The 26824-nt window shown below is 49.9% G+C and overlaps 1 protein-coding gene across 1 annotated transcript in view; it reads left to right on the top strand.

The window, feature by feature from the left end:
* Nucleotides 9407-26824, top strand: part of ITIH2 (inter-alpha-trypsin inhibitor heavy chain 2) — a 36995-nt gene continuing 19577 nt past the window's right edge. The window contains 8 exon segments of the mRNA NM_213903.1: nt 9407-9528; nt 11278-11352; nt 15699-15868; nt 20434-20538; nt 22903-23065; nt 24486-24593; nt 25250-25378; nt 26690-26806. Of these exon segments, the coding sequence (NP_999068.1) occupies nt 9445-9528; nt 11278-11352; nt 15699-15868; nt 20434-20538; nt 22903-23065; nt 24486-24593; nt 25250-25378; nt 26690-26806 (951 nt within the window). The 5' untranslated portion in view covers nt 9407-9444.

The following is a 26824-nucleotide window of genomic DNA, read 5'->3' as shown; positions in this document are numbered from 1 at the left end:
TCTCTTTGCTGGAACCTTCCACTGACTCCCCAGCCCACCCCGCACAGCTTACCTTCTCCAAGCCCTCAAATTGCACAGCCCTTATCTCTTTGTTTACTTGTCTGTCTTTCTCCTAAACCAAGACCCAACAGAGCGCAGGCCCTGTGTTCTGTTCCTCTCCTTCGGCTTCGTGAGCACCCAGTGTGGCGTCCAAGCTCGAGAAATGCTCACTGAATAAGTGGGGAACACTGACGTGTGCGTGCGTGTGACGGAGTCACTGTGCTGTACCCCTGAAACTGACACAGCCCTGTAAGTCAACTATATGTCAATTTTTTAAAAAAAAAAAGGGAGGGCACAGATGAACCTGTCTACAAAAGAGAAACAGACTCACAGAGTTGCCAAGGGCCGAGGAAGGAGGATGGAAGGGGAGTTTGGGGCTGGCAGATGCAAACTATGACATTCAGAATGGATAAGTGATGAGGTCCTGCTGTACCCTACAGGGAACTATAGCCAGTCTCTTGCGATGGACCGTGATGGAAGATAATATAAGAAAGGGAATCTACGTATGCATATGATGGGGTCACTTTGCTGTACAGCAGAAATTGGCACAACATTGTAAACTATGCTTTAATTAAAAAAAAAAAAAAAAAAGACGACGACTCTGGGAGTTCCCTAGTGGCCTAGTGGTTAAAGGATCTGGCATTGTCACTGCTGTGGCTCAGGTCACTGCTGTAGCTCGGGTTGGATCCCTTGCCTGGGAAATTCTGTGTGCCAGGATGCCAGGATGCAGCCAGAATAGAAGACTTGATTAGAATGGCATGCTTTTCAGGTGTGCCTTTCATTGGGAATTTCTGCTACACTAGTATGCCAGGCCACCGACTGGATGGCAGAACTTAGACAAGGGGTTGGCCTCTCGGGGGGTGAATATCTTCAAAGAAAAAGCAGAATAATGACTTTCATGGCCCAAAACATGTTAGCCCACAATTATCTCTCTTTCTTATTTATTTATCTTTGTGAGTGTTATAATTTTATTTATTTTTTTAAGGCTGCACCTGCGGCACATGGAAGTTTGCAGTTTAGGGGTTGAACCAGAGCTGCAGCTGCTGGCCCACACCACAGCCACAGCAACTCAGGATCCGAGCCACGTCTGTGACCACAGTACAGCTCACGGCAATGCCGGATCCTTAACCCACTGAGCAAGGCCAGGGATCGAACCTGTGTCCTCATGGATACTAGTTAGGTTCATTACTGCTGAGCCACAGTGGGAACTCTTGAGAGTTACAATTTTAAAAAACAGCAAAAGACAGTTGCATTGGATCCTCAATACAGCATTCTCTCTGATGCTGAATGTTGCCTGAGAATATTAGATCCTGGTGGGTATGAGTTCTCATGGTGAGAGAAGCAAGTTCTCATGCATCCATTTCCCCATCCTGCCTCAAACTGTCTTTGCCACAGACCCTTGCCCCTTCAAAAATCTCCCCCGAAAAATTTGCTCTCAGAAACTGCTGTAATCTTTCTCCAAACACACAGACTAAAATCATCTCCTTCCGGGGAGTTTCTGTTGTGGCACAGTGGTTAACAAATCCAACTAGGAACCATGAGGTTGTGGGTTCGATCCCTACCCTCGCTCAGTGGGTTAAGGATCTAGGGTTGCTGTGAGCTGTGGTGTAGGTCGCAGACGTGGCTTGGATCCTGAGTTGCTGTGGCTCTGGTGTAGGCTGGTGGCGACAGCTCCAGTTAGACCCCTAGCCTGGGAACCTCCATATGCCGCAGGAGCAGTCCTAGAAAAGGCAAAAAGACAAAAACAAACAAACAAAAAATCTCCTTCCCTTGAAGAAGTTACAGTTTATCTGTAGTATATATTTTTAATATTTCTGTACTATTCCTCAGGGGGCACAATTAGCATGAATTTTGCCTTATTTCCTGAAGACACACACAGGGTGCACACACACACATAAAAAAACAGCAAAAGACAATTGAATTGGACCCTCAATACAAAAAAAATCAGAGCCGTTCCTCCCCCTAGGACATGTGCTATGGAAACTGTGCTAACTTTTCCGCATCTGCACTCACAAGTAATTCAGAGAGAGGAAAATCGTTCTGAAGAAATTCCTGTCCTTCGAGCAGTCGCTTGTCCCTGTAGAAATGCTCACTCAACACTGAACAGGCTCAGTGCGGAGTTAAGCATTATTCTCATCTTTTGGAAGGAGGCTTAGAGCAGCACGAGGCAGCCTAGTTTTCTGGGATGTACCCCAGGACCCCAGCGGACTTGAAACAGTGCAGCGGCTTTGCTGATGCTGCGACAGGGATGCAGGGTCCCTTCCACCAGCCCCAGTGCCTGACATGAATGCCCCGTCCTGCCCTTTCGTGGTCTCAGAGGGGCTGGAAACGGAGAAACCTGCAACCTGCCGCTGACCCACAGCATGCGTTTTCTCCCTGAAGATCTGCCAGGTCCTTCCCCGACAGGTGCTAGGAGGCATCCAGAGAAGGTCAGTGAGAGCCCCAGGTGTGTCTCTGGAAGGATTTTGATTCAAGCGAAACAGGGCTGGTTTTGTGGTTGGTGCCAAGAGAGGTGGTATTCCGTGCAATCAGACTTAATAACAGAGCTGTCATCAAGTTCTTTCTCCAGCGCTCGCCTGGCTGGCGAGGGAGGGACTCGCTTGTCGGTTTAACACGTGCAGCAGGTGTGAAGCCCGCCGGTGCAGACTCGCTGAACCAAAATATGCAGCCCCTTAGCCCTGTATCTCCAGGTTCTCTCCATACTGAGTTCCATCCTCCCGTGTAGAACCGACTCTACTCCTGGCTGTTCATGATAAACCGTCCATGTGAGGTCTTTTAAAAATCCAATTATTGGGATTCCTGTTGTGGTTCAGCGGGTTAAGAACTCGACACAGTGTCCGTGAGGATGCAGGTTCGATCCCTGGCCTCGATCAGTGGGTTAAGGATCCCTCATTGCTGTGAACAGTGGTGTAGGTCGCAGATTCGACTCAGATCTGGCGTGGCGGTGGCCTAGGCCAGCAGCTACAGCTCCAATGCAACCCCTAGCCTGGGAACTCCCAAAATTCCCTCTTGCTTGGGGGAGGGTCAGTCTTTTGGGGTTTTCAGACCGTCAACTGATTAGACGGGGCCCACCCACATTAGGGAAGACAAACTGCTTCACTCAAAGGCCCTCACAGAAACATCCAGAAGCATGTCCACGTGAATATCCAGGCACTGCGGTCCAGCCAAGTTGGTGCAAAAAATTAACCATCACAGCCCCTGTGCTGGATTACAGCTGCATGTTTCCTGGCCTTCCCAGCTCCGCTCCCTCCCTGTAACCTGGAAAACGTTCCTGGTGAAGGGACAAGGACCAAGCCTCAGGTTGGGAAAGAGAACAGAGACGCAACCACCCCAAGGGAGGTGTTCCCAGGCGAGTGGAAGACAAAGCACACAGCCTGGAAACAGCGGGGCTTCCTGCTGAATCCTGCCTTCGACAGCCCCCTTCTCAATAGAAGTGGGGGTTGTATCACTTAGTGAATGTTCTAAATGCCGCTGCAGCGTTCACTTCAAAGTGCTTGATTTTATGTTAAGTGAATTTCATTTTATGTTATGTGATCTTTTAAAGAAAAGCAACCAACTTCCCCATATTTCAATAGCACGAATACAGCCCCTTGACCCTTAGGGTAACGAGGAATTTTAACGCTGTGACTAGTTACCAGTATGTGGGGGTGAAGACAGAGAGAAAATAAGTCAATAATATGGATACGTGTGTTTTCCGTTCAGCCTGGTCATCATGGCTATCTTTTTTTCCTTTTATTTATGTTGTGAAATTTTCCGTAACTTGTATTAAAAAAAAAAAAAAACCTTTGATTCCACCAGGCAAGATGTGATTGACTGCATGTAACAGAATAACCCGCTGCTCCATGGCCAATTTATACCATTCTTCACTTAATGAGAATTGAAAGTGCAGACAGGGGCCACCACTGATTGTTTTACCTGCCTGCTCTGTGTTGGCCTTTCTTCCTCTCCCCTCTCCTCCCTTTTCTTCTTTTTTCCTCCCCCTCTCTGCCCCCCTTTCTGAAAGTAGAACAAATAAATTCTTGGTCCCCAATTTTGCACAAGGTCCTGTAGATCTGCTCAAAATAGGTGAGCACCTTGCGCCATCTAGTGGAGACATGTATCAAAGAATTTCCTGGGAGTTCCCCTTGTGGCTCAGTGGTAACCAACCTGGCTAGTACCCAGGAGGAGGCGAGTTCAATCCCTGGCCTCGGTCAGTGGGTGCAGGATCTGGCGTTGCTGTGAGCTGTGGTGCAGGTCACAGACTCGGCTCAGTTCTTGTGTTTCTGTGGCTGTTGCGTAGGCCTGCAGCTGCAGCTCCAATTCGACCCCTGGGAACTTCCATATTATGCTGCACGTGAATTTTGCTCTAAAACGAAAAAAAAAGTATGTGAAGCAGAATTTGGCTGAAGGACCAAATAATTCTAAACATGCTTTAAACTGACACAAATGTCTAGTGGGGCGTTCAAGCACCCTGTTGCCCTCAAGACAAGTCTTTCTTTTTAGGCACAGTCCTGGGCAGAGCCTTGGCCTTCCTGACCTCAGCTGCACCTTGCAGTCCTTAAGGCAACAAAAACTCCCCCATAAACTCCCAAAGTGACTCCTGGTGGAGATCCACTGTATGGTTCTAGAACATTCCAAAGGGGGGGCCCTATTTTTAACATAAAGCAAGCTATTGTACACGTGCGTGCTTTTTCTTTTTTTTTTTTTTTTGGTTGCCCTAAAGGATATGGAGTTTCTGGGCCAGGGATCAGATCCAAGCCACAGATGCACCACAACTGAAGCAATGCCAGATCCTTACCCATTCTGCCAGGCTGGGCATCGAAACTGCATGCCAGCGCTCCGGAGACGCCATTGATCCCATTGCACCGCCGTGGGAACTCCTTTATTTTTATTTTCATTTTTATGCAGACGCACAGAGGTTGTGCTCACCTTGAATCATGGGCCGTAAACATGACCACAGATCCTGATTATGTGCAGACCAGTCTTAACGGTCAATGGGGAAGATGACAGTTATTCCTCGACCTTTAAATTGTTTTGTCAAAATGTCAAAGCTTTCTTACTGCAGGTTGAGAAAGCATAGGAACATTTTTAAATAGTAAAACAAGGGTGAGTTAAATACCCCTTAGGTTCCAACATCAGAAACACCGAGAACGAAAGCGTTTCATTTGTTGGTAAATACTTACCAATGCTAACTGCGCAGTGCGGGCCTTCCCTCCCGTCCTGTAACTCAGCGCACGAGGTGAGCGTCCTCTCTGGGATTCAGGGGGTTGCCTTACCTCCCTCTAAGTCTGGGTTGGCTTCCAAAGTCTTTCCTTCGAGCTTTCATCGCTGTGGAACCCGTCGAACACCACCTTTCAGTGCGCGTTTGGGGCACCGTCACTTTCTCTAAGAGACATTTTTTCCCATTGTGACCACTTTCCTCATTTAAGCCATCAGGTCACCTTCCTGGGAGTTCTCGGGCGGCGCATCGGACTGTCCGTATCCCCGAGGGCAGCTTTTCCTTCTACCTCTGTTTACACCTGCTCCCAGCAGTCTTGCTTTTCTTCCTTCCTTCCTTCTTTCCTTCTTTCTCTGTTTTAGGACTGCACTGCAGCATATGGAGGTTCCCAGGCTAGGGGTCGAATCCAAGTTACAGCTCCTGGCCTACACCACAGCCACAGCAACGCCAGATCCCAGCCACGTCTGTGACCTACACAGCAGCTCGTGGCAACACCAAGATCCTTAACCCACTAATCGAGGCCAGGGATCCACCCCATCTCCTCGCTGACGCGACGTTAGGTTCTTAACCCCCTGAGCCACAGTGGGAGCTCTGCTTTTCGTTTTCTTGCTGCACTCTCATCCTTTGGGTCGGTTCTCTCTTTCGATCATCCATGCGTAAAATGTCACCTGGGTGTATCCCTGGGAGACCAGAGGGAAACACACGTACACGCTTTGCTGTCTGTGTGTGAAACACATAACAGGTGCTCATCGGCCACTAAGGGAGAGAGCGGGAAAGAAGTGGTGACACTGACCACTGATTGTGAGGCGTCTGCTGTTTACAGAGTGGAATTTGTCTCCCTTGAATCTGGGGCGCCTGGAGATTTGCTTTGCCCGGTAAAATGCAGCCGAAGTGTGGCGGGGTGACTTGCAAGGCCGGGCCTTACCTGTCTGCAGCCTCCGCTGTAGGAATGCTCTAGAAAGCCTGCTGCCATGCAGGGAGAGGCACAGCAGAGGCCAGAGAGAGGAAAACCAAACTCCTCTGGTCGACAGCCCCAGCTGAGCTCCACCCAAAGCCAACACCACCAGCCAGCCGTGAGCTGAGCTGTTTCGCGTCCCGTCACCCAGCCGAGGCCCCGGTTGACTTCTGCCCCAGCCATTGGAATCCCGTCAAACCCACAGACCCGGGAGAGAGGTTACACCTGGTGTTGAAGCCCTGGAACATTCCAGGTCCTGTCCCCTGAGAAGGCAGTGATTCAGCCCCTCTCCACAGGCAGTTTGGCTCAATTTATGACCATCAGAGCCTGGTCCTGGCCCAGTGAATCCTTGCCCACCTGCAGGAAGTGTGCTCGCAAGCTCTCTGTCCTTGGGGTTAGTCCCAGAAAAGTCTGGTTCCACCCCTTGACCCTCCCTCTGCTCACGGCCTCTCCGGGGCCGTGTTGCTCTTGCTTATTCTGCGGCAGAGCCAGGCCACCGGCCCAGCTCCTTCCAGCAGATGCGTTCTCTTCCTGGACGCTGACTTCTCCGTTCATTCTGGTCTGGCATCTCCATGGAGCAACACTCCCCCTTGGGCCAAGAGAGTCCAATCTTGGATGGTTCATAAGCCATCGCAGCTTCTCATTTGTGAATTGCTCTTTTTTTTTTTTTTTTCTTTTGTCTTTTTGCCTTTTCTAGGACTGCTCCCGCGGCATATGGAGGTTCCCAGGCTAAGGGTCGAATCGGAGCTGTAGCCACCGGCCTACGCCACAGCAACTCGGGATCCGAGCCGTGTCTGCGACAGCTCACGGCAACACCGAGTCCTTAACCCACTGAGCAAGGCCCGGGATCGAACCCGCAACCTCATGGTTCCTAGTCAGATTTGTTAACCACTGAGCCGTGACGGGAACTCCTTGAATTGCTCTTTTCTTGACCTCTGTATAACATCATGCGCTCCTATGACACAGCTTTCAAACCTCTAATAGTCCTGACTACCTGCCATTGGCTTATCTCTAATTGATTAGAATCCCTTACAATAGTTCATTCGAAAGTGAATGCAACTTTCTAGCTAGAGTCTACACTGGAGACCGCGCTGAGCCGCTACTGCTTCTAGAATTTATTTTTCTCTATCAGGATGTTTTTGAGGGAGTTCCTGTTGTGGCTCAGTGGGTTAAAGACCTGATGTTGTCTCTGTGATGGTGCGGGTTTGATCCCTAACCTCGCTCAGTGGGTTAAGAATCTGGCATTGTTGTGGCTGTGGCTTAGATCACAGCTGCAGCTCCGATGCTGCCTCTGACCCTGGAACTTCCATATGCTGTAGGTGCAGCCATAAAAGGAAAAAAAGACAAGACGTGTTTGAATTCTCACGCTGTCCTCTGGAATAGCAGGCGTCCTTTCCAACAACCTGTCCTCTGAAATTTTGCCCAGTATTTCATTCAAGTTTACTTCAAGGGTATATATCACTTGAACAGGTTCCATGACTTAGCACGCTGCTTCTCACCCCAAAATTCATTCCTTCAAGTTACTGTCAATCTATTCATCAAAGCTTTTCTGCTTGGATTTGTCCAAACAACAGGTTCTGTAATTAAGCAGTTGAAAACGCATTCCGTTTTCATTTTCCGGCTCATCCATGATAAGCACATTCAAATCCGTCTGGGCTTATAAGAAATCTAGGTCTCCCGTGAGAAATACTGTGGTCAGAAGTGGAATTAGTTCCATCAAGCACTGTATAATCATGGATGCTTTAGGCAGGAAACGGCCCTTTGCCGTTCACCAGCTCCCCAATCAAGGGAAGCATTAGGCTATGATATACGGGCGTGCTGATGGATTATGTGTGAGTTAGCCCCTGGCTCTGCTGACAAATTAGCCTGACCAGGCTTGGGCCCTGCCTCTGCTTTAGACTCCGGCCAAGATCAGCAGGCACCTGCAGAGGGTGTGGCTTCTCCGGCTCCTGCTCCTCCAGAATGTCGTACTGTACTCTCCCAGCTTCCCGGGGTCGGCAGAGCCCGCTCTGCTGGCTGTGCACCCACCTCTGAGGACTTCAGAGCCCAGCTGTCCTCCTCTACCTCTCCCCCCCAGTGCATCCAGCCCCCCGTCCCAGAGTCCCCACCACCCAGCGTGCTTCCCACTTCTATCCTGCACCCCAGAATCTGGCCAGCCTGAGTCACCAATCCCCTTCCGCATGCATAGCTTTGTCAAATTGCCTCCTTTTTCAGGAGTTCCTGTTGTGGCTCAGTGGGTTAAGAACCCAGCTAGTATCTGTGAGGACGTGGGTTCAATCCCTGGCCTCACTCAATGGGTTAAGGATCCGGTATTGCTGTGAGCTGTGGTGTAGGTCGCAGATGTGGCTCGGATCTGGTGTTGATGTGACTGTGGTGTAGGCCGCTGGCAGCTGCAGCTCTAATTCAGCCCCTGGCCTGGGAACCTCCATACGCTGCAGCTACAGCCCTAAAAAGCTAAAAATAAATAAATAAATAAATAAATCACACTTAATTACCCTGATTAAGATGCATGACCATGAACTAGAAGGGGTTCCAGGCTGGACCTTCTCTGACTCTGGCACTGGAAAGAACTGATTTTCCGCCGACCTGCGTGAGGCTGCCCAGGGCCGGTGGGAACAGACCCTTTGCTCCGAACCAGAGGCGGTCCTGAAACGTCCTTGCTGAAGAGCGTGCCTTCGTGTCGCACAGCCACTCGCCCCCGTTTGCTTGTGACCTGGGCTCTCGGTTAAGGAACGCGGAGGGAAAAGCACAGCCTGTGAAGACGCCCTGCTCAGAAAACCATGGCATTTCTTCTCCCACTTTTCCTAAATCCCTCCTGCTTTCCCTTAAACCAAGGATTTTGTTTCCAGAAACTTTTCACGTCAGCGTTTTCCTCTCTATTTCTCAGGAAATGCCCTCACCAGGTCTTTCAAAGAGGATGACACTGATCTTGCAGTCTCTCTGGTTTTAAGATGAACAGAAATCAGCAAGAGGGAAACAAATAAACAAAACAGCCAAGCACATCCATTCAACCCTCATCGCCCTTCCAGCCCAGCGCCTGCCTCTGGCTCTGCTGTTTGAATAACCTCTGGGCATCTGATCTGCCCCCACTGCTTTAAGTTTGAACTCCAGGGCAAATATTTGTCCGGTTTCAGAACAAAGTTTGAGATGAAGTTGGTCTTTTTCAAAGCCAACCACAAGGCTCTCTTGTCCCCCGAACGTGGGACAGCAGAGGGACCCTGGGCTGGAGAGCTGGGCAGAGCCTCCGAGGACAATGAAGGGGCTCACGTGCTTTCTCCTCTGCTTTCTTCTTTCGGAAGCGCAGGGCTTCGAAATCCCCACCAATGGACTTTCAGAAGTAAGTACTTGCTGGGCCCCCGTGCATTTGCTTAGTAAAATACACAGCCTGTTACCTGCTTCTATGCAAAGGCTGTGTTCTGTGTGCACTGGAAATTCAGGATCAGATTCACCCGAGTAGAAGTGCCCACTGTTATAATGACGGAAATGCGTGTTTACCCTTTAAAGCATTAGTGGATTTTGCATGAGAATCAAATTCATGGGCCGGCCCCATCGTGTAGCACTTAATGTTCCAGCTGCTCCCTCCTTCTCTGAAAAAGGGGGCTAAAAATGGACCTAACCCAAAGAACAGTCATAAGAATTAAGGGACAGATGCAAACTACCCAGCATGTTGCACATTGGAGGAAGAACTTAATGAGTATTAGCTCTTATCATTATTATTGCAAAATATTAATATCACTCTTCTCCTTCAGTGTATCAGAAAAGTCATGTGCAAAACACTCTTGTTTTTCACACCGAGGTGAACAATGATTTCCCAATTAAGGGCACTTTAAATATTCCTGTTCGAGGGGAGACCTGGGTCAGTGGGTGGCGAGTGCAGGAATTATTCCTGGGAATCATCAGATCTTGCCCCCCTCCGACATAAAGAAAGTCTTGGGGTGAAAGTCGTGCAAGCGCTCTCGTGATGCCAGAGAAGCAGCATGAATTATGGGAGTATCCTAGATGCAGCGGGCCTGTGACCCTCACGGAGGGGATTGCCTGCAGACATGCCAGCGAACAGGAGGGCATATGTGCCAGGAAAACAAACAAACACCGCTCTGTCTGCCTAGACACTGTCTCATTTTCCAACACTTTAAAAACCACCAGCGTGTGCTGGAAACCTCACCGGTGGAGCCAGGCATCGCAGACTAGGGATCTAAACATGGTTGTGCTTTTTCAGTCGCTTCCTGATGGTTGATGGTGCCTGTTTATCTAATCAGACACTGCACAGCCCTGGAGATCTTCCCACGACTGCCCCCTGGGCACCTACCTGGTTACTGCATTCCGGGAGGCCGGACTTGCATTGCCACCGTTGGAGACAGCACCTTCCATTTACTCACCTCCGAGACCTAACTAGCAAACAGATATATTGAAGAAATCACTGTCACAGGCGTAGAAAACGAACAGGGCTACCCGAGAGCAAAGCAGGGAGGGATAAATTAGGGGTGTGGGGTTAGCAGACACACACGACTGTGTGTGAAATAGATAAACAACACAGACCCCCTGCACAGCACAGGGAACCATATGGGATATCTTGGAAAAGAAAGTATCTATATGCTATGTATGTATAACTGAGTCACTTCGCTGTACACCTGAAATATTGTAAATCAACTCCGCTTCAATTAAAAAGAAATCATTGTATGCCCAACTGACCTTGCCCGGAGAGATAGAAAATGAGACAAAATAATACCTACACTTGTCACTAGCTGCCTGTTTTTCTTCATAGAAATTAACCCCTGGGGAGTTCCCGTCATGGCTCAGTGGTTAACAAATCTGACTAGGAACCATGAGGTTGCCGGTTTGATCCCCAGCCTCGCTCAGTGGGTTAAGGATCTAGGGTTGCCGTGAGCTGTGGTGTAGGGTGCAGATGCAGCTCGGATCCTGTGTTGCTGTGGCTGTGGTGTAGGCCAGCGGCTACAGCTCCGATGAGACCCCTAGCCTGGGAACTTCCATATGCTGCAGGTGCAGCCCTAGAAAAGACAAAAAAAAAAAAAAAAAAAAAAAAGAAGAAGAAGAAGAAGAAATTAACCCCCTGAATTCTTTTTTTAAGTTTGCAGAATATGGAGATCTTGCGGAACTGGCCCTGGGCAAATTTCACGTTGTGCCAGGAAACCGGAGGTCTCAGGTACAGTAAGCCACCCTCTGGAAAGGGAAAATACGTGAAAGCCCTCGTGACTGAGGACATAAGGAGAAAAGAATGAGATGGGTTCTGCTAGATCTTCTCCAGAGCTGATGGGTAACAGCAAAGAGGCCAGCGGTTCTGCGCCCAGGGGAGGCCGTGTCCAGGTGACAGAAAGGGAAACTGCCCTGTGACTGTCCTTTACCCTCTGAAGTGTACCCATCAGCTTGGTCCCCTCCGAAAGACATGGTAAGGGGTTCCTGCTGTGGCACAACAGGTTTGATGCCTGGCCTGGCTCAGTGGGGTGAGAAGCCGGCATTGCCCCAGCTGTGGCATGTGTTGCAGCTATGGCTCGGATCTGATCCCTGGCCTGAGACCTGCATGTGCCCCAGGGCGGCCACAAAAGGGGGGGAAAAGATTACATGGCGATGTGTGTTCTTCACCATTTAAAATTACGGGATGTTCGACTGCCTCGTAAGGAGGAATTTCCTCTGAGAAGGAGAGGTTTTTCCCAGCAGCGGCAGGAGCCTTGCGCGGGAGCCACACACCCTCCCCCACCAGTCACAGTCATGGTCACGGTCACTGCCCTCTCGGGAAGGTGCCTAGAGACCACAGGGGGCCTGGCCACGCTGGCGGCTGCATCCCAGATGCCAGCAGCATAGACTAAAGTCCTTCAGGGGCCAGGAAGGGTTGGCCGCTCCCTAAAAAGCAAAAAAAAAAAAAGAAAACAAACTACTGTCACCAAAGGGGAGAGAAGGGATAAATCAGGAGTTTGGGATTAATAGATACACACACTCCTATGATAAAATAGACAAGCAACAAGGACGCACTGTATAGCACAGAGAACTATACTCGATGTTTTAAAATAACCTATAGGAGAAAAGAATCTGAAAAATATATTTATATAAGAAGGTATAAGAACAAAATGTATATACGTAAAACTGAATCACTTTGCCATACACCTGAAAGTAACACAACATTATAAATCAACTATATTTCGATTTTCAAGAAGTTTAAAAGAAGGCAACCACTGGCCTTCCTATGTCATATAACACCCCCTAAAACTGCAGTTCCCCCAAATCTAGCAAGTTAAGCCTATATTCACACACCTGAATTATTATTTTAAAATCCACCTGACGTTAAATGTTCAATCATCACTTTAAAGCCAGTCTATTTTCCATGCCGCCAGGACAGGCATCCCTCTGGGTAACTCTCTAGCTCAGTGGTTAGAATACAGAATTTTCCACCTGCCGGCTGCGGCGCCTGATGGGGGCTACACCAGGGAGGAGACGCATTTGAGTCCTGCCCCCTGGGGGTCTGTCTAAGGGAAGGGTCAGACGTGCCTTCCTGCTGTCCAGCTTTGACAGGGGGGCTACGCCGCTGTGAAAACACTTAATCAGGGAGTTCCTGTTGTGGCTCAATGGTAACCAACCCAACCAGTATCCATGAGGATGTGGGTTCGAGCCCCGGCCACACTCAGTGGGTTAAGGATCCGGCGTTGCTGTGAGCTGTGGTGCAGGTCACAGAGGCAGCTCGGATTTGAAACACTTAATCAGACAAATAGACAGCAGAAAGAGGCTATAGGCTTGCTATCAGCCTGAGTTTGGTCGAATCTTTTCTTTTAAAAGCATTGGGTTTAGCATTGTCTCAAAAAATAATGGGCCTGCCTCCAAAAAGTGACGAGGCATTTGTTCATAGAAACACAGTGGGAAAACTAGTACCCTGGAATAATTGCTATTTATGTCTTGGCTCCTGTGAATGAATTACATCTCAGTGTACAAGAAAAAAAATATATATGTGTATGTATTTTTGCCTGAGAGAAAAGAGTCTTTGTCATCAAGGTAATAAGTACCAGACTTTTGAAGAAAGCTTTTCCTACTTCCTTTCACAGAGAAGTGCTTCTGGAGAATCTGGAGAAATGATGGTAAGCTTACTTTGATTTGGTTAAAAATTGATGTCTGAATGACTTTTCTGTTACCTATTAGCCAGAAATCAATATGGTTGCCTCCTCTGTCTTCATCCCTGAGAGCGTTTACCTGACTTTCGAAACACCCTATTGCCCAATTCTGTTTGGAAGTATGTCCAAAATTCAGCTTGAAACGGTGCAGTGTGCATGCAGCCAGGAAGGATGTCCCCTGACAGCTGAAAATTGTCGCTTTTCTTTACTTGCGCAAGTTTTGCCAACAGCATAGGTTTCATCCAAGCCCGTGCATTTGTTCAAACAGGACCCCTAAAAACTCTAGAGGGTAAAGGAGTGAGTGTGGAGAAGGAACTCTCGGAGTTCCCTTTGTGGCTCAGCAGCGTAAGAACCCGGCTGATATCCACGAGTATTCGGGTTCGATCCCTGGCCTCGCTCAGTGGGTTGAGGATCCCGTGTGGCCACAAGCTGCAGCATAGGCTGCAGATGCAGCTTGGGTCTGGTGCTGCTGTGGCCGTGGTGTAGGCCGGCAGCTGTGGCTCCGATCCAGCCCCTAGCCTGGGAGCTTCCATAGGCTGCAGGTGCAGCCCTGGAAGGAAAAAAAGAAAAAAGGTAAGGAACTCTTCAACAAGACACGGCCCAACTCCCTACGATGTTCGGAGCGGTCCTTCCGGTGGCGAAAAAACACCCAAAGGAAGTGGTTTCATGGGCTTTCCGCTCTGAACCGACGGGAAGGTGGAGAAGCCCCGGGTGAAGGGGAAAAAAGACGAAGAGTGTAGCCTGGATTTTATCTTAGCTTGAGGTGATGCTGGATATTAACAAGATGAAAGGTTGACATTTGGAGGACAGAGTTTGGGCAAATGACATCTATGATTGAAATAAGCAAAACCTTTCAAAAAAAAAAAAAAAAAAAAGCCGAACCTCGTGAGTCCCATCGTTGTCATTGTCATCCTGAAGAAGCTGACGGTTTAGAGGAATCTCCTGCAAGACGTGTGTTTTCAGGCCTTTGAGCGCATGGACACCGTGACGCCTTACATCCGTAGAGCAGGTTTGGAAAGGGATCCAAAGCGACAGACCGTCGGTGGCATCAAATGCCCTTGGCGAGATAGTCTGCGTAGCTCACCCCGTCAGCATCCTCCGATTAGGTCTTAATTTGGGAAAGGACCAGAGGACTGGGAGAAGGTGAAATGACAACAGATGGGGTTGAAGAAGGCAGCTGGTGGCTGTGGCTTCCACCCCTCCCTGCCCCGGGCTGTGTCCTCCCTGAATATACAGCCTGGTCCCTGTCCAGCTCTGCAGTCCTGCAACCCTGCCTTCCCTTCAGCCTGGCATTAGAAGTTACTTCCTTCACTTTCATAATCCAATCTCACTTCCCCACAACCATTGTCTCCTCGTATTCTCATTTTTTAATTTAATTTAATTTTAATTTTTTATGACTACACCTGTGGCCTATGGAGTTTCCCAGGCTAGAGGTCAAATTGGAGCTGCAGTTGCCAGCCTACACCACAGCCACAGCAACACCAGATCTAAGCTGCGTCTGTGACCTACACCACAACTCATGGCAATGCTGGATCCTTAACCCACTGATCGAGGCCAGGGATCGAACCTGTAGCCTCACAGAGACAAAAAAGTGGGGTCCTTAACCTGCCGAGCCGCAACAGGAACTCCCTTATTCTAATATTTTATTTTATTTATTTATTTTTAGGGCCGCACCCGCAGCATATGGAGGTTCCCAGGCTAGGGGTTGAATCAGAACTGTAGCCGATGGTCTATGCCACAGCCACAGCAATGCCAGATCCTTAATCCACTGAGTGAGACCAGGGATCTAACCTATGTCCTCAGGGATGCTAGTCAGATTCGTTTCTGCTGAGCCATCATGGGAACTCCCTTATTTTAATATTTAAAACCATTATTAATAGATGCATAGCACTTGAATGGCATCTCAAGATATCTCCAAACAAAGGCAGGCTTCTTCCTGTAGGGTGTCCTTAGAAATCAAGATAGTGGAGTTCCCGTTGTGGCTCAGTGGTTAACGAATCCGACTAGGAACCTTGAGGTTGCGGGTTCGATGCCTGCCCTTGCTCAGTGGGTTAACGATCTGGCGTTGCCGTGAGCTGTGGTGTAGGTCGCAGATGCGGCTCGGATCCGGTGTTGCTGTGGCTCTGGCGTAGGCTGGCAGCCACAGCTCCGATTAGACCCCTAGCCTGGGAACCTCCATATGCCGGGGGAGCGGCCCAAGAAGTGGCAAAAAGACAAAAAAAAAAAAAAAAAGAAAGAAAGAAATCAGGATAGAGCTTAATAACCTTTGAGTTAGATGCTTCCCAGTGCCTTAGAAGTGTTTGTGATAAAACGGACTGCTGTTCTCATCAAATGCGCAGTGAAAGTCCAGAGTCATTTTCCTCCGAGTACAGTTGTATTTTCTTGCCAATTACAGGAAGGTGTGGATCAAGTCACTCTTTACAGCTATAAAGTTCAGTCTACTATTACGTCTCGAATGGCCAACACCGTCATCCAGACCAAAGTGGTGAACCACTCCCCAGAGCCTCAGGATGTTGTGTTTGATATTCAGATCCCCAAAGGAGCCTTCATCTCCAACTTCTCCATGTGAGTAACTCCTGTAGAGAACCGGAAATGGGAGTTCCCGTAGTGGCTCGGCGGGTTAAGAACCTGACCGGAGTCCATGAGGATGTGGCTTCCATCTCTGGCCTCGCTCAGCGGGTTAAGGATCCAGCGTTGCCGTGAGCCGTGGCATAGTTTGAAGATGCAGCTCGGATCCCGTGTGGCTCTGGCTGTGGTGTAGGCCAGCAGCTGCAGCTCTGTTTGGACCACTGGCCTGGGAACTTCCATATGCGGCAGGTGTGGCCCCAAAAAGAAAAAGAGAGAGAGAGAGAATGAGAAGCGGGATGTGCCCTGCTTACAGCATCAACCCCTCCCCCACTCCCCAAGGCAGAAGGACCTTCCAGGTCATGGGCTCCGGTGGGTCTCACTTTCTGAGCCGTGGACCCACTGGGTGTCGAGTCATCCTGGGGTAGGTCCCAATCTTGTGTTTCTGTTGAAAGTCACAGAATGTGTGAAGGATTTGCTTTGCTTCTTCTAATAAATTAAAGCAGCACCCTTAGGCCCATCTCTACGAGAACAAGCTCCCACTTTCTTGGGAAGAAAAAACTCTACGGAGTTGCCCTGGGTCACAGGGAGCCATCCATGAGTGCAGGGCAGGCAGGTCAGCCTCTGTCGCATGTTTCTTTATGGGGCAAAAATGCTGACAGCCGCTCATCCAACGCAATCGCTTGTCCAGTTCTCGAATTCCTCTCTGTAGATGGTGACGAGTTTTCCAGGCTTGACTGGATCGTGTCTTTAAGGATGAACTCACCCCTTCCCCAGGCAGTTCTCTCCGTGGTTGGCCACTCTTGGAATTATTTCGTCTACCTCATGGAAATCTGTTCCATTTTCTCCTTGATGATTCTAGTTCTACCCACAATAGAATTTGTGTGTGTGTGTTGCCTTTTTTTTTCTTTTTTTTTTTTTTAGGGCCACACCCTCGGCGTATGGAGGCACCCAGGGTATGGGGTCAAATAGGAGCTACAGCTGCCAGCCACAGCCACAGCAATACAGGATCCAAGCCTCGTCTGCAACCTACACCACAGCTCATGGCAACACTGGATCCTTAACCCACTGAGCGAGGCCAGGGATGGAACCCAAAACCGCATGGTTCCTAGTCGGATTTGTTTCCAAAGCACCATGGCGGGAACTCCTGTGTGTGTGTTTTTAGGGCCACACCTGCGGCTTATGGAGGTTCCCAGGCTAGGGGTCCAATCGGAGTGGTAGCTGCCAGCCTACACCACAGCCACAGAAATGCCAGATCCTTAACCCACTGAGCGAGGCCAGGGATCAAATCTGTGTCCTCATGGATACCAGTCAAGTTCGTTTCCCCTGAGCCACAACAGGAACTCCCACAAGAGAATTAAGAAAAAAATTTTTTTAATGTGGCCTCGAAGGACATGCTCGGCGGTCTTTCTGGAGAAACGGAGGCTGGCTCAGTGTGGATAACGTGTAACTTGTGAGGGTTTCATGGAGGTGTCTTACATCGCTCTTTGTTGCAAGTTTGAAGATTTCCATAATGGAGTTCCTGTCGTGGCACAGTGGTTAATGAATCCGACCAGGAACCATGAGGTTGTGGGTTCGATCCTTGGTCTTGCTCAGTGGGTTAAGGATCCGGCGTTGCCGTGAGCTGTGGTGTAGGTCGCAGACTCGGCTCGGATCCCACGTTGCTGTGGCTCTGGCGTAGGTCGGCAGCTACAGCTCCAATTCGACCCCTAGCCTGGGAACCTCTATATGCTGCAGGAGTGGCCCTAGAAAAGGCAAAAAGACAAAAAAAATATATATATATATTTCCATGATAAGAAATGTTTTAACGACGCCACTATCTTTCAAAGAGTGAAGGCCAGTGACCTTGAAGCTTCGTTTATCAGGAGTTAACATTCCCTGTTCCTCCAGTAAAGGAATAAATCCAGCAAAGTGTCCAAACACCATGCACTTTGGATTCTAAAGACAGCAAGGCCGTGTTAACTGTATTTTCGAAACAAAGCTTCTAAACAAAAGGCCTTTTGTGACTTTGAATTGGACTTATTGGAACTGAACTTCATGGATTTTGACTCCTATAAATTGTCTTACAAATTTATTTTCAAAAACACTTCTTTTTTTTTTTTTTTTTTTTTTTGGCCAGCCTGTTCCCAAAAGCAAATGTGGAAGGAAAAGCTTTGCCGTAGTGGTATTGCGTGACACTGTGTCTAAAAAATTATATAAAAACTGTTTTTAGGAAGTTCCCTTGTGGTGCAGCAGGTTAAGGATTGGGTGTTGCTGCAGCTGTGGCACAGGCTGCAACTGCAGCATGGGTTCGATCCCTGGCCTGGGAACTTCCACATGCCACAGATGCAGCCAAACAAAACAAACAACTATTTTAATAAATTATTATTTTAAACCACATGCCTAGACCTTATTCTAGGTATCGCTTCTTTCCGTTTTTTCTTCATTCTCTCCCTTCTTCATCTCATTCCATAGACGATTTGAGGTGATGAAAGACAGAATTGGGAGTTCCCGTCATGACTCAGTGGTTAACGAATCCAACTAGGAACCATGAGGTTGTGGGTTCAATCCCTGGCCTCGATCAGTGGGTTAAGGCTCTGGCATTGCCGTGAGCTGTGGTGTAGGTCTGTGGCTACAGCTCCAATTAGACCGCTAGCCTGGGAACCTCCACATGCCGTGGGTGCGGCCCTGGAAGAGACAGAAAGATTTTTTTAAAAAAAGAAAGAAAGAAAGAATTGTGAGATATGTTTATTTGGACCTAAGATCTTATATCACCACAATTTAATATGAACTTCACAGCTCTCCAGTCAAAATTCCTCTACCTATTTATCAAACTTTCAAACAGTCTACCGTTAGGGATTATTTCCTTTTGTCGTAAAATCTTTTTGGTCTTTGAACCAGAGCATGGTTTGTTGGAAATAGTGCTGACCTGGGCATACAGGGTGCAGTTCTAGCTCTGGCTCTGGGCAAGTGCGTGACCTCAAGCAGGTCTCTTGTCTCCTTGGCTCTGATTTCTTTCACCTGCAGAGATGAACCAAGCCTGCACAATAAGCATGCTGTCAGCATCTGGGACAGGAAACTGTCCCTCACGTTGCAGAATGGCTACACTCTCGGTGTCACCCCATACTGCCGGCAGTGCTTCTCAGTCATCAGAACAACCAAACACTTGTCCGCACACTTCTAAATACTTCCGTGGGGAGTTCCCGCTGTGGCGCAATGGGATCAGCAGCTTCTCTGCATCACCAGGACAAAGATTCGATCCCTGCCCGGCACAGGGGGTTAAGGATCTGGTGTTGCCACAGCTGCGGCCTAGGTCGCAACTGCAGCTCAGATTTGATCCCTGGCCTGGGAACTCCAACTGTCTTGGGGTGGCCAAGAAAAAAAAGGAAAAAAAACAACCTCCTTGGGGAGAGATGCTGCCCCCTCGAAGGCCACACCTTCCATTTTACTTCTAAAATTCGTAATTCAACTGCTCTGACTCATCAGTCGTTACTGAGATGAATAGGTGACAGTGAGGTGGGTAGAGACGGAGAGGCCATAGGAAGACAGAGGCCCCCAAGGCCAATGTCGGAGAGACCAACACCACCTATGCAAGAGACTGCCCAGCACCTTTCTTTCCTTCTTTCCTTTTTTCTTTTGTTGCTTTTTAGGGTTGCACCTGCGGCATATGGAAGTTCCCAGGCCTGGGGTCGAATCAAAGCTATAGCTGCTGGCCTACACCACAGCCACAGCAACACCAGATCTGAGTCGCATCTGCAACCGACACCACAGCTCATGGCCACGCCGGATCCTCAACCCACTGAGTGAGGCCAGGGATGGAACCCACGTCCTCACGGAGACTCGTCGGATTCGTTCCCGCCGCGCCACAACCGGAGCTCCCGCTCTGCCTTCCTTCATCCTTTTCCACCCCTGCAGGAGAGCCTAGTGTCTCCAGGCCACCCGGGATCCTTAGCCCCCAGAAGACTGATATGATAAACCAAGTGTCAGCCAGATAACTAGCTCTCCCAGCACACTTGTCTTTCCAAAGGGATACATGAGAACAGCCTTAACCTGAAGAGTGGGCTGGAAGATGAAGAAAAAAAATATAAACACAAGCAACAGTATGGGAGAGAAAGCCGTGACAATGGAAGCCCCCTGCCCTCTCTGAAATCTCACTGTCACATAAGGGGACTCTGTGAAATAGGCAAATGTCTCTCTTCTCGTTCCTTCCAGGTGCAAAGTGATAATGAACTAATTCATCAAATCCACCTGGTTGGAGTTCCCATTGTGGCTCAGTGGGTTAAGAACCTGGCCTAGTCTCCATGAGGATGCAGGTTCAATCCCAGGCCCCAGCTCCGTGGGTTAAGGATCCCGTGATGCCATGAGCTGCAGTGTTGGTTACAGAGGTGGCTTGAGTCCATGTTGCCGTGGCTGTGGTGTAGACCCCAGCCGCAGCTCCAATTTGACCCCTAGCCTGGGAAATCCCATATGCCACAGGTGTGGCCATAAAAAGAAAAAAAAATCCACCTGTTTATGTTGTTGGCTTGTTGTTGTTTGTTGTGCTAAGACTGCTCGTGGAACCGACGGGGCCCTCTGTGCTCTTTCAGGACTGTGGACGGCACCAAGTTTACCAGTTCCATTAAGGAGAAAACTGTGGGCCGCGCCCTCTACTGGCAGGCGAGAGCAAAAGGCAAAACAGCTGGACTGGTGAGGTAAGGGGCCAGGGGTCCGCCCGGGGCCTCCGCTTCCGCAGCTGCTGCCCCCGCTGGACCCATTCCCGCGGCGGGAAACCCGCCTCCGTTCGCCCGGAGCCTTGGCGGCAGGGGGGCGAATGAAGCATTGCCTCCCCCACAACACAGGGGATTCACCTGTCCCCCCTTCCATCCTTGCGTGGCGTGGAGACGGACCTTCTGTCACCGATGTGGGGTTCCCAGCAGAGCACGCAGAGGGGTACAGAACCATGGCTGGTCTTGTTCCTACGCTGACCACACATACAGAGAGTTTTGGCATTTGCTTTCATGGCTTTTTTTCCACCTTATTTTGATGGGGTGGTGCCTTTTTCAGCACCAGTTGCTTAGTTTAGATTCTGTTACATTTTTTTCTCCTTATAGTCTCCACTCAGACACGGGAAGGGCCAAATCACCCTCAACGAGGCAGCCTCTCCCACAAGAAATGCCAAAGAAATGGTCTCCGATCCCCACTCCGCCTGTCTAAGCTTTGTTCCCCATCCTTCCATCTTTTTAAAAAAATCTCTTCCTCCTCTTCTGTATCCCTAGGTTTCTCTTTAGTTAAAAGTCTTTGCATTTCATTCATGGGTTTCTTCGTTCAAAAAAATGCATTGAGTGTCAGCACGGTAGCCAGTTTTTCCAAAGCTGACAGCATCACCCAACAAGCACTGCCAGGCCGATGGAGGAGTGAGCCACCAAAACTACACATATAGGTGACTGGAACATACATGACATATAGGTGACTGTAACACATAGAACATATATGTGACTTAATATATGTAATACATAGGTAACCATTATGTATATAACATGTAAGTGACTATAACACGTTGAACATATAGTTGACTACATGTGCATATCATAGAGGTGACTGCAACACATGTAACGTGCAGGTAAGTGTAACGCATAATATATGATGGCAGTGCATGTAACGTATAGATGACTATGATACGTATAATGTATAGGTGACTACAACACATAGGTGACTGTGCTACACACAACATGTGTGTATTATCGGTGACTGTAATACATATAATATGGATTAAAACATACACCATATATCGATGACTGTTATATGTGTATGTCACTATAACATATCACACAGGTGACTACAGCACAAGGAACAGGTGTGTGCGTGTAATGTATATCACATGTAATGGTGTGATATGCTGGTGTGGAGAGGGTGCAAAACCCCATGGGCCTCCCGGTACCTAGTGAACAATTCTGTCTGGGGATCCAGAAGACCGTCACTGAAGACTCGATGTTTGAGCTGAGCCCACACAGGGGACTAGCATGCAGCCGGGAAAGGACAGGAGAAATTTCAAGCCAGGGGACCACCTCCAACAAGCATCCGGGTCAGTCGGCTTCTCAGGGACCCTTTTGCCATCTTTACCCACCCTCTGACCACATCGTCAGCTCATGTACAATTTCTTCATTCCAAGAATATTTGTTTGGGGCAGAATCGCTTCCCGGTACAGCAGATACCACAACGAGTAGGGAACTCACCTAGGAAACCCCCCCCCCCCAGGAATCAGCCTCTCACCCCAGGCTCTGCTCCTCAGCTCTGCTCCTGGGCACCCGGGATCCCACTTCTGCGTGGTAGCTCCCTGATCCCGAATAAGCTGATGGTGCGCAGTCTCACCTTTTGCTTATTTAGCCATTAAATTTTTTTTTTTAAATCACTCATTGTTTCTCCCAGTGCTCAAAACAGCCCTTGTTCAACAATCTTGCTGCTTCCTCTTTAAAACCACAAACACCTCGCGATTCATCGTCACACTGGCCTTGGGATGCCTGTGGGACTTCATACAGCGTGAGGCTGGAAATACATCTTTGATCTGATGAAATAACAGATGTGGACTTTCCAAAGACTTTCAGAAATCGAAACAACCCCTAGAAGGAGTCTCCCAAGCAGTAGAGGAAAGGCGTGCTGACTTTGGAGTCCTCTAAACTTGGCTTTGAGTCCTGGGCCTCCAATCAACTCACCTGTCTTGAGCAGGTTACACACCCCTTATGAGCCTTATTTGTTGCTATTTGATAAGGAGGGTCCCGGTACCCACGCTGTACACCTGCCGTCACAGCAGGGATAGGTGTCAAGTTCCTGGCACATAACAGGGGTCGAAAACTGGTAGCTCTTTGCAGGTGACCTTCAAGTCTGTAAGAAGCGCTAGAAGATAAAGCTCAGAGAGGAGAGGGACATACTTGGTGGTGGCATGAAATTGACCTGGAAGTTGCGGTTGTCTCTCGGGTACCTACCGTGTGTTCTCATGAACGACGAGCAGGTTGTTAGCGAGGGAACCCTGATGCCCTGCGTGTGATGACGTGTGTGTGGGGGGGTGCTCACACCTTTAGGAGCCGAGCTCTCGATATGGAGAACTTCAAAACCGAAGTGAACATCGCCCCTGGAGCCAAGGTGCAGTTTGAACTTCATTACCAGGAAGTGAAGTGGAGGAACCTGGGGTCCTATGAGCACAGGATCCACCTGCAGCCGGGACGACTGGCCAAGCACCTGGAGGTGAGCGTGTTGGGCAGAGCGAGCAGCAATGCCACCTTCCCAGGGCTTTGTCTCCCACCTGTGCTTTCTGCTTGCATGGCTCTTGGTCGTGCTCCATGCCACGCAGTGCTGCGGCGTAGGGTGGCCTCCGGGAAAGATGGTGGGTTTGGAGTCCCCTCCTGACGGGTTTCAAAACCAGCTCACCTTCTTATCAGCTATGTCGGTTTCCTGTGGCTGCTCTACCAAAGGACCACAAGCTGTGTGGCTTAAAACAACAGACATGTCTTCCCTGATACTTTTGGGGGATGGAAGTCTGAAATCAAGGTGTGTTGGCAGGGCTGCGCTTCTGCAGGCTCTTGGGGAGAGTCTGTCCTTGCTTCTTCTGGTATCTGGAAGCTGCTGGTATTCCTAGACTTGTGGCCCTGTGGCCACATGGTTCCAATCCCTGCCTCCCCGGCCGCATCACCGCCTCTCCTGAGCATCGCAAGTGCCCTCTGCCTTGCTCTTGTGAGAACACACCTTGTCACTGGACTTAGGGCCCTCAGGATCTCATCTCAAGGTCCTTTATTGCATCTGCAATGACCCTCTTTCCAAGTTAGGCAGCAGTCAGTTGCCAAGGACTTGACATAGACGTGCTTTTAGAGGGACCACCATTCAAGCCGCTACACTGGCCTTACAACATGGGACAAGTTACCCTGAGTCTCACTTTTCTCATCTGTGTAAAGGGCATGATAACATACTTACACTCCTTGGTTACAAGATGAGGTGACAAATAATAGGAGCTCCAGGAGGACAGATTTCATTGTCTTCCTCTGCACCACACTCCCCACACTGCACCCCAACTCTCACCACCCCGAGAGCGATGCCCATGGCAGAGCACTGACTACCAAGGTGAACCCATCTCTGTTGTAGTCTTTGCTTTCTACCTTGAGAACCGAGCTGCTCCTTTCTTGGCTCGAGTCTTAGTGACATCACATGCACGCTTATGTATGAGGCAGGACAGAGCCAGAAGAAAGCCAGGGAAGGGCTCGATTCAACATGCTCTCTGTTTCACAGGTAGGAGGATGGAGCGTGAAGGTTGTGAATTGTCCATAGGTGTAGACGATTCAAGGGGATGAATGGATCGTGGTAAAATTTTGATTCCATTCTTATAGAATGGAATGGAATGGAATGGAAGAAGGGGAATCAAATCCCAGAGAAAAGAAGCAATTGAAGGGAATTACTGAGTGGCCCAAAAGGTCTTCAGCCTCCATGGCAAGATGCATCATGTCCCCCAGAATTTCTAGAACATGCAGAAATGATCGTGGAGCCCTGCTGGGTCATCTTGGGAAAATCTCAAAGACGAGAAGAACAGCGGAGGACGCTTAGTAACTGACCCTCTTGCTCGAAACGCCGTGAAAGATAGGTTCATACTCCGAGTTGTTCTCTTTCCCACCTCCAGGTAGATGTGCAGATTATTGAACCTCAGGGATTAAGATTTCTCCATGTTCTGGACACATTCGACGGGCATTTCGATGGAGTTCCAGTCGTCGTTAAAGGACAGCAGAAGGTACCATAAGCCTCGATGTGACAGACGAAGGGGCTGCTGGAGTCTGCTCTCCTCCTCTGCCCTGAGGGATAGAAGAGCAGTCAGGCGCGGAGCTGAGGGAGCTGCACGAACAGTGAGCCTGTAGCAAAGTCTAAGGCTTTCTACGGGGTGGACAGAATAAAACTCCTGATTGCTTCATTGCATTCTGACCCGTGTCTGCCCCTTTTGGAGCCTCGTGCCCCCCAAATCATCCCTCGACCAGCAGCTGAGAGACAGCATTCACATCGTATAGGCTGGATTCCATTCATCCCAGCAAGAGATGCTCAGCTTTGTTCTCTCTGCCTTCATGGCCAGTGAGTCCCCTTGGGGGGATCAAAATCCCTAAAGAACTTTTCACCAACTCTTTCTAGAACTGGAGGCCATTTCTTCCATGGGGGGTGCGGATTCTTTGAGTCTCTTAGAAAGGGCTGAAACCAATTCCACCGCAGGCTGTGAGATGCCCCCTCCCCTCCCACGCCTTGTCACGGTCCCCTCCATCCGGGAGGGCCAACGCTGCCTGAGTGCCTGATGGCCCCGGACCATGTGGCAACACCTCTTAGCTGTGTGCACGAGGTCACTGTCGCACCTGGAGAGGGAGGGGGGCAGAGACCGGGCTGTGACAGCACTGTCCTTTCCAGGCACACGTGGCCTTCAAGCCCACAGTGGCACAGCAGAGAAAATGCCCCAGCTGCTCTGAGACGGCCGTGGACGGAGAGCTGGTGGTGATGTATGATGTGAACAGAGAGCAGAAAGCCGGTGAACTGCAGGTGGGTGAGGACAGACCCCGGGGCCACGGAGCCGTTCCCTGGGGACTGAGCACCACCCGCCCGCCCCCGCCCCGCCCCCGCCTCTGGGCACGTCCCAGCTGCCAAGGCAAGTGCCCAGGCCGCAGATAAGGGACCCAAACGTATTTCCCTCGGTGTCGCTAAGCATTTTATGTCAAGATAACTGAACGAGGGTCTTTGGGCCTTTTGCCCTTGTCTCGGGAAGGCCCTTGGAGGCCTCAAAGGGAAAACCATGGAAAATGGCATCCCGGGAATTTTGGATAACTTTCTGAGGCCCTTCGCAACTCGACCATCAAGGGTCAAAGAAAGCACAGTGACTGCGTTCCCTGGGAGATGTCTGGAGCCTTTTCCTCTCCTCTCCTAAGACATCGAGTCACGTCTTAGGCGTGCGTCTCTATGTCCCTGTGCTAAAGGAATGAGGCCTTAGCGAGGGCCCCAAAGCCCGTGCTCTCTCCATAGACAGGGAGGCCAGGAGTGTCCGCATCCACACACCCTGCGGTGGACACTGTGGTGTCCTGGGAGAAGCACCCAAACGGCCTCAGGAAGAGGCTGAGGAGAGGCGACCATTGGCGCCTTCAGGAGGTGACACCGAGGGGACCAGGCATCCTGCTGGAGTGGCCTCCCTGGGGTCAGCAGGGTCCTTCATGGTCTGCCCCGTGGGCTCTCTGCCCCGATGCCCAGAACTCTCGAGGTCATCCTGCTGAACCACGTAGAGGGCCCTCTGGGCATGGAGGAGTCCTCCCCACCCCTGCCCCCCACCCCCAACTCAGTCCCACCCCCACCCCGGCAGGCTGACTCCAGCTCCCGCTCCAGTCCCGCGTTCAAGGCCACTTCCATCCCCGTCTGGGGTAGATGCGTCTCCCCTGGGTGTCCTCAGGGCATTTGTGTTGCTGACCGTGGACCTGACCTCCTGCTGCAAATTGCATTTTTGGGTCCTTCACTTGCCCGAGAGCCTCAGGAGAGTGGGCACTCTTCCTGATTCGCTGGTGGTTCGCAGGGTGCCTGGAACCGAGGCGCTCAATGAGCACGGGGTGCGGTGGAGGGGAGTGGGAGAGAGGCCCCCTGGGGGTTAAAGGGCTGAGAGGCTTGGACTTTCTCAGGGAAGGACGGAGGCGGCGCAGGAGGGAGACAGAGAGATGGACGGACCCCAAGCCTCTGTTCTCTGCTGTACGACCCCCACACCGCCTGCTCCCCATGGCCCCACCCCCCGCCTCCCTTAGTCCCCAGACCTGCATCTTCCCACCTTCCAAACATGGGTAACAGTTTGGCTCACAAATACGTTCTGTCTTTCAGCTCTTCAATGGATATTTTGTCCACTTCTTTGCTCCTGAAAGCATGGACCCAATTCCCAAAAACATCCTCTTTGTCATTGACGTTAGCGGCTCAATGTGGGGGATAAAAATGAAACAGGTAAGACCCCCCTGGTTG

The sequence above is a fragment of the Sus scrofa genome, chromosome 10, assembly GCF_000003025.6.
Source record: "Sus scrofa isolate TJ Tabasco breed Duroc chromosome 10, Sscrofa11.1, whole genome shotgun sequence".
Classification (NCBI taxonomy): Eukaryota; Metazoa; Chordata; class Mammalia; order Artiodactyla; family Suidae; genus Sus; species Sus scrofa.
Note: the sequence above shows the minus strand (reverse complement) of the source record. Positions and strands in the feature narration are given on the sequence as shown.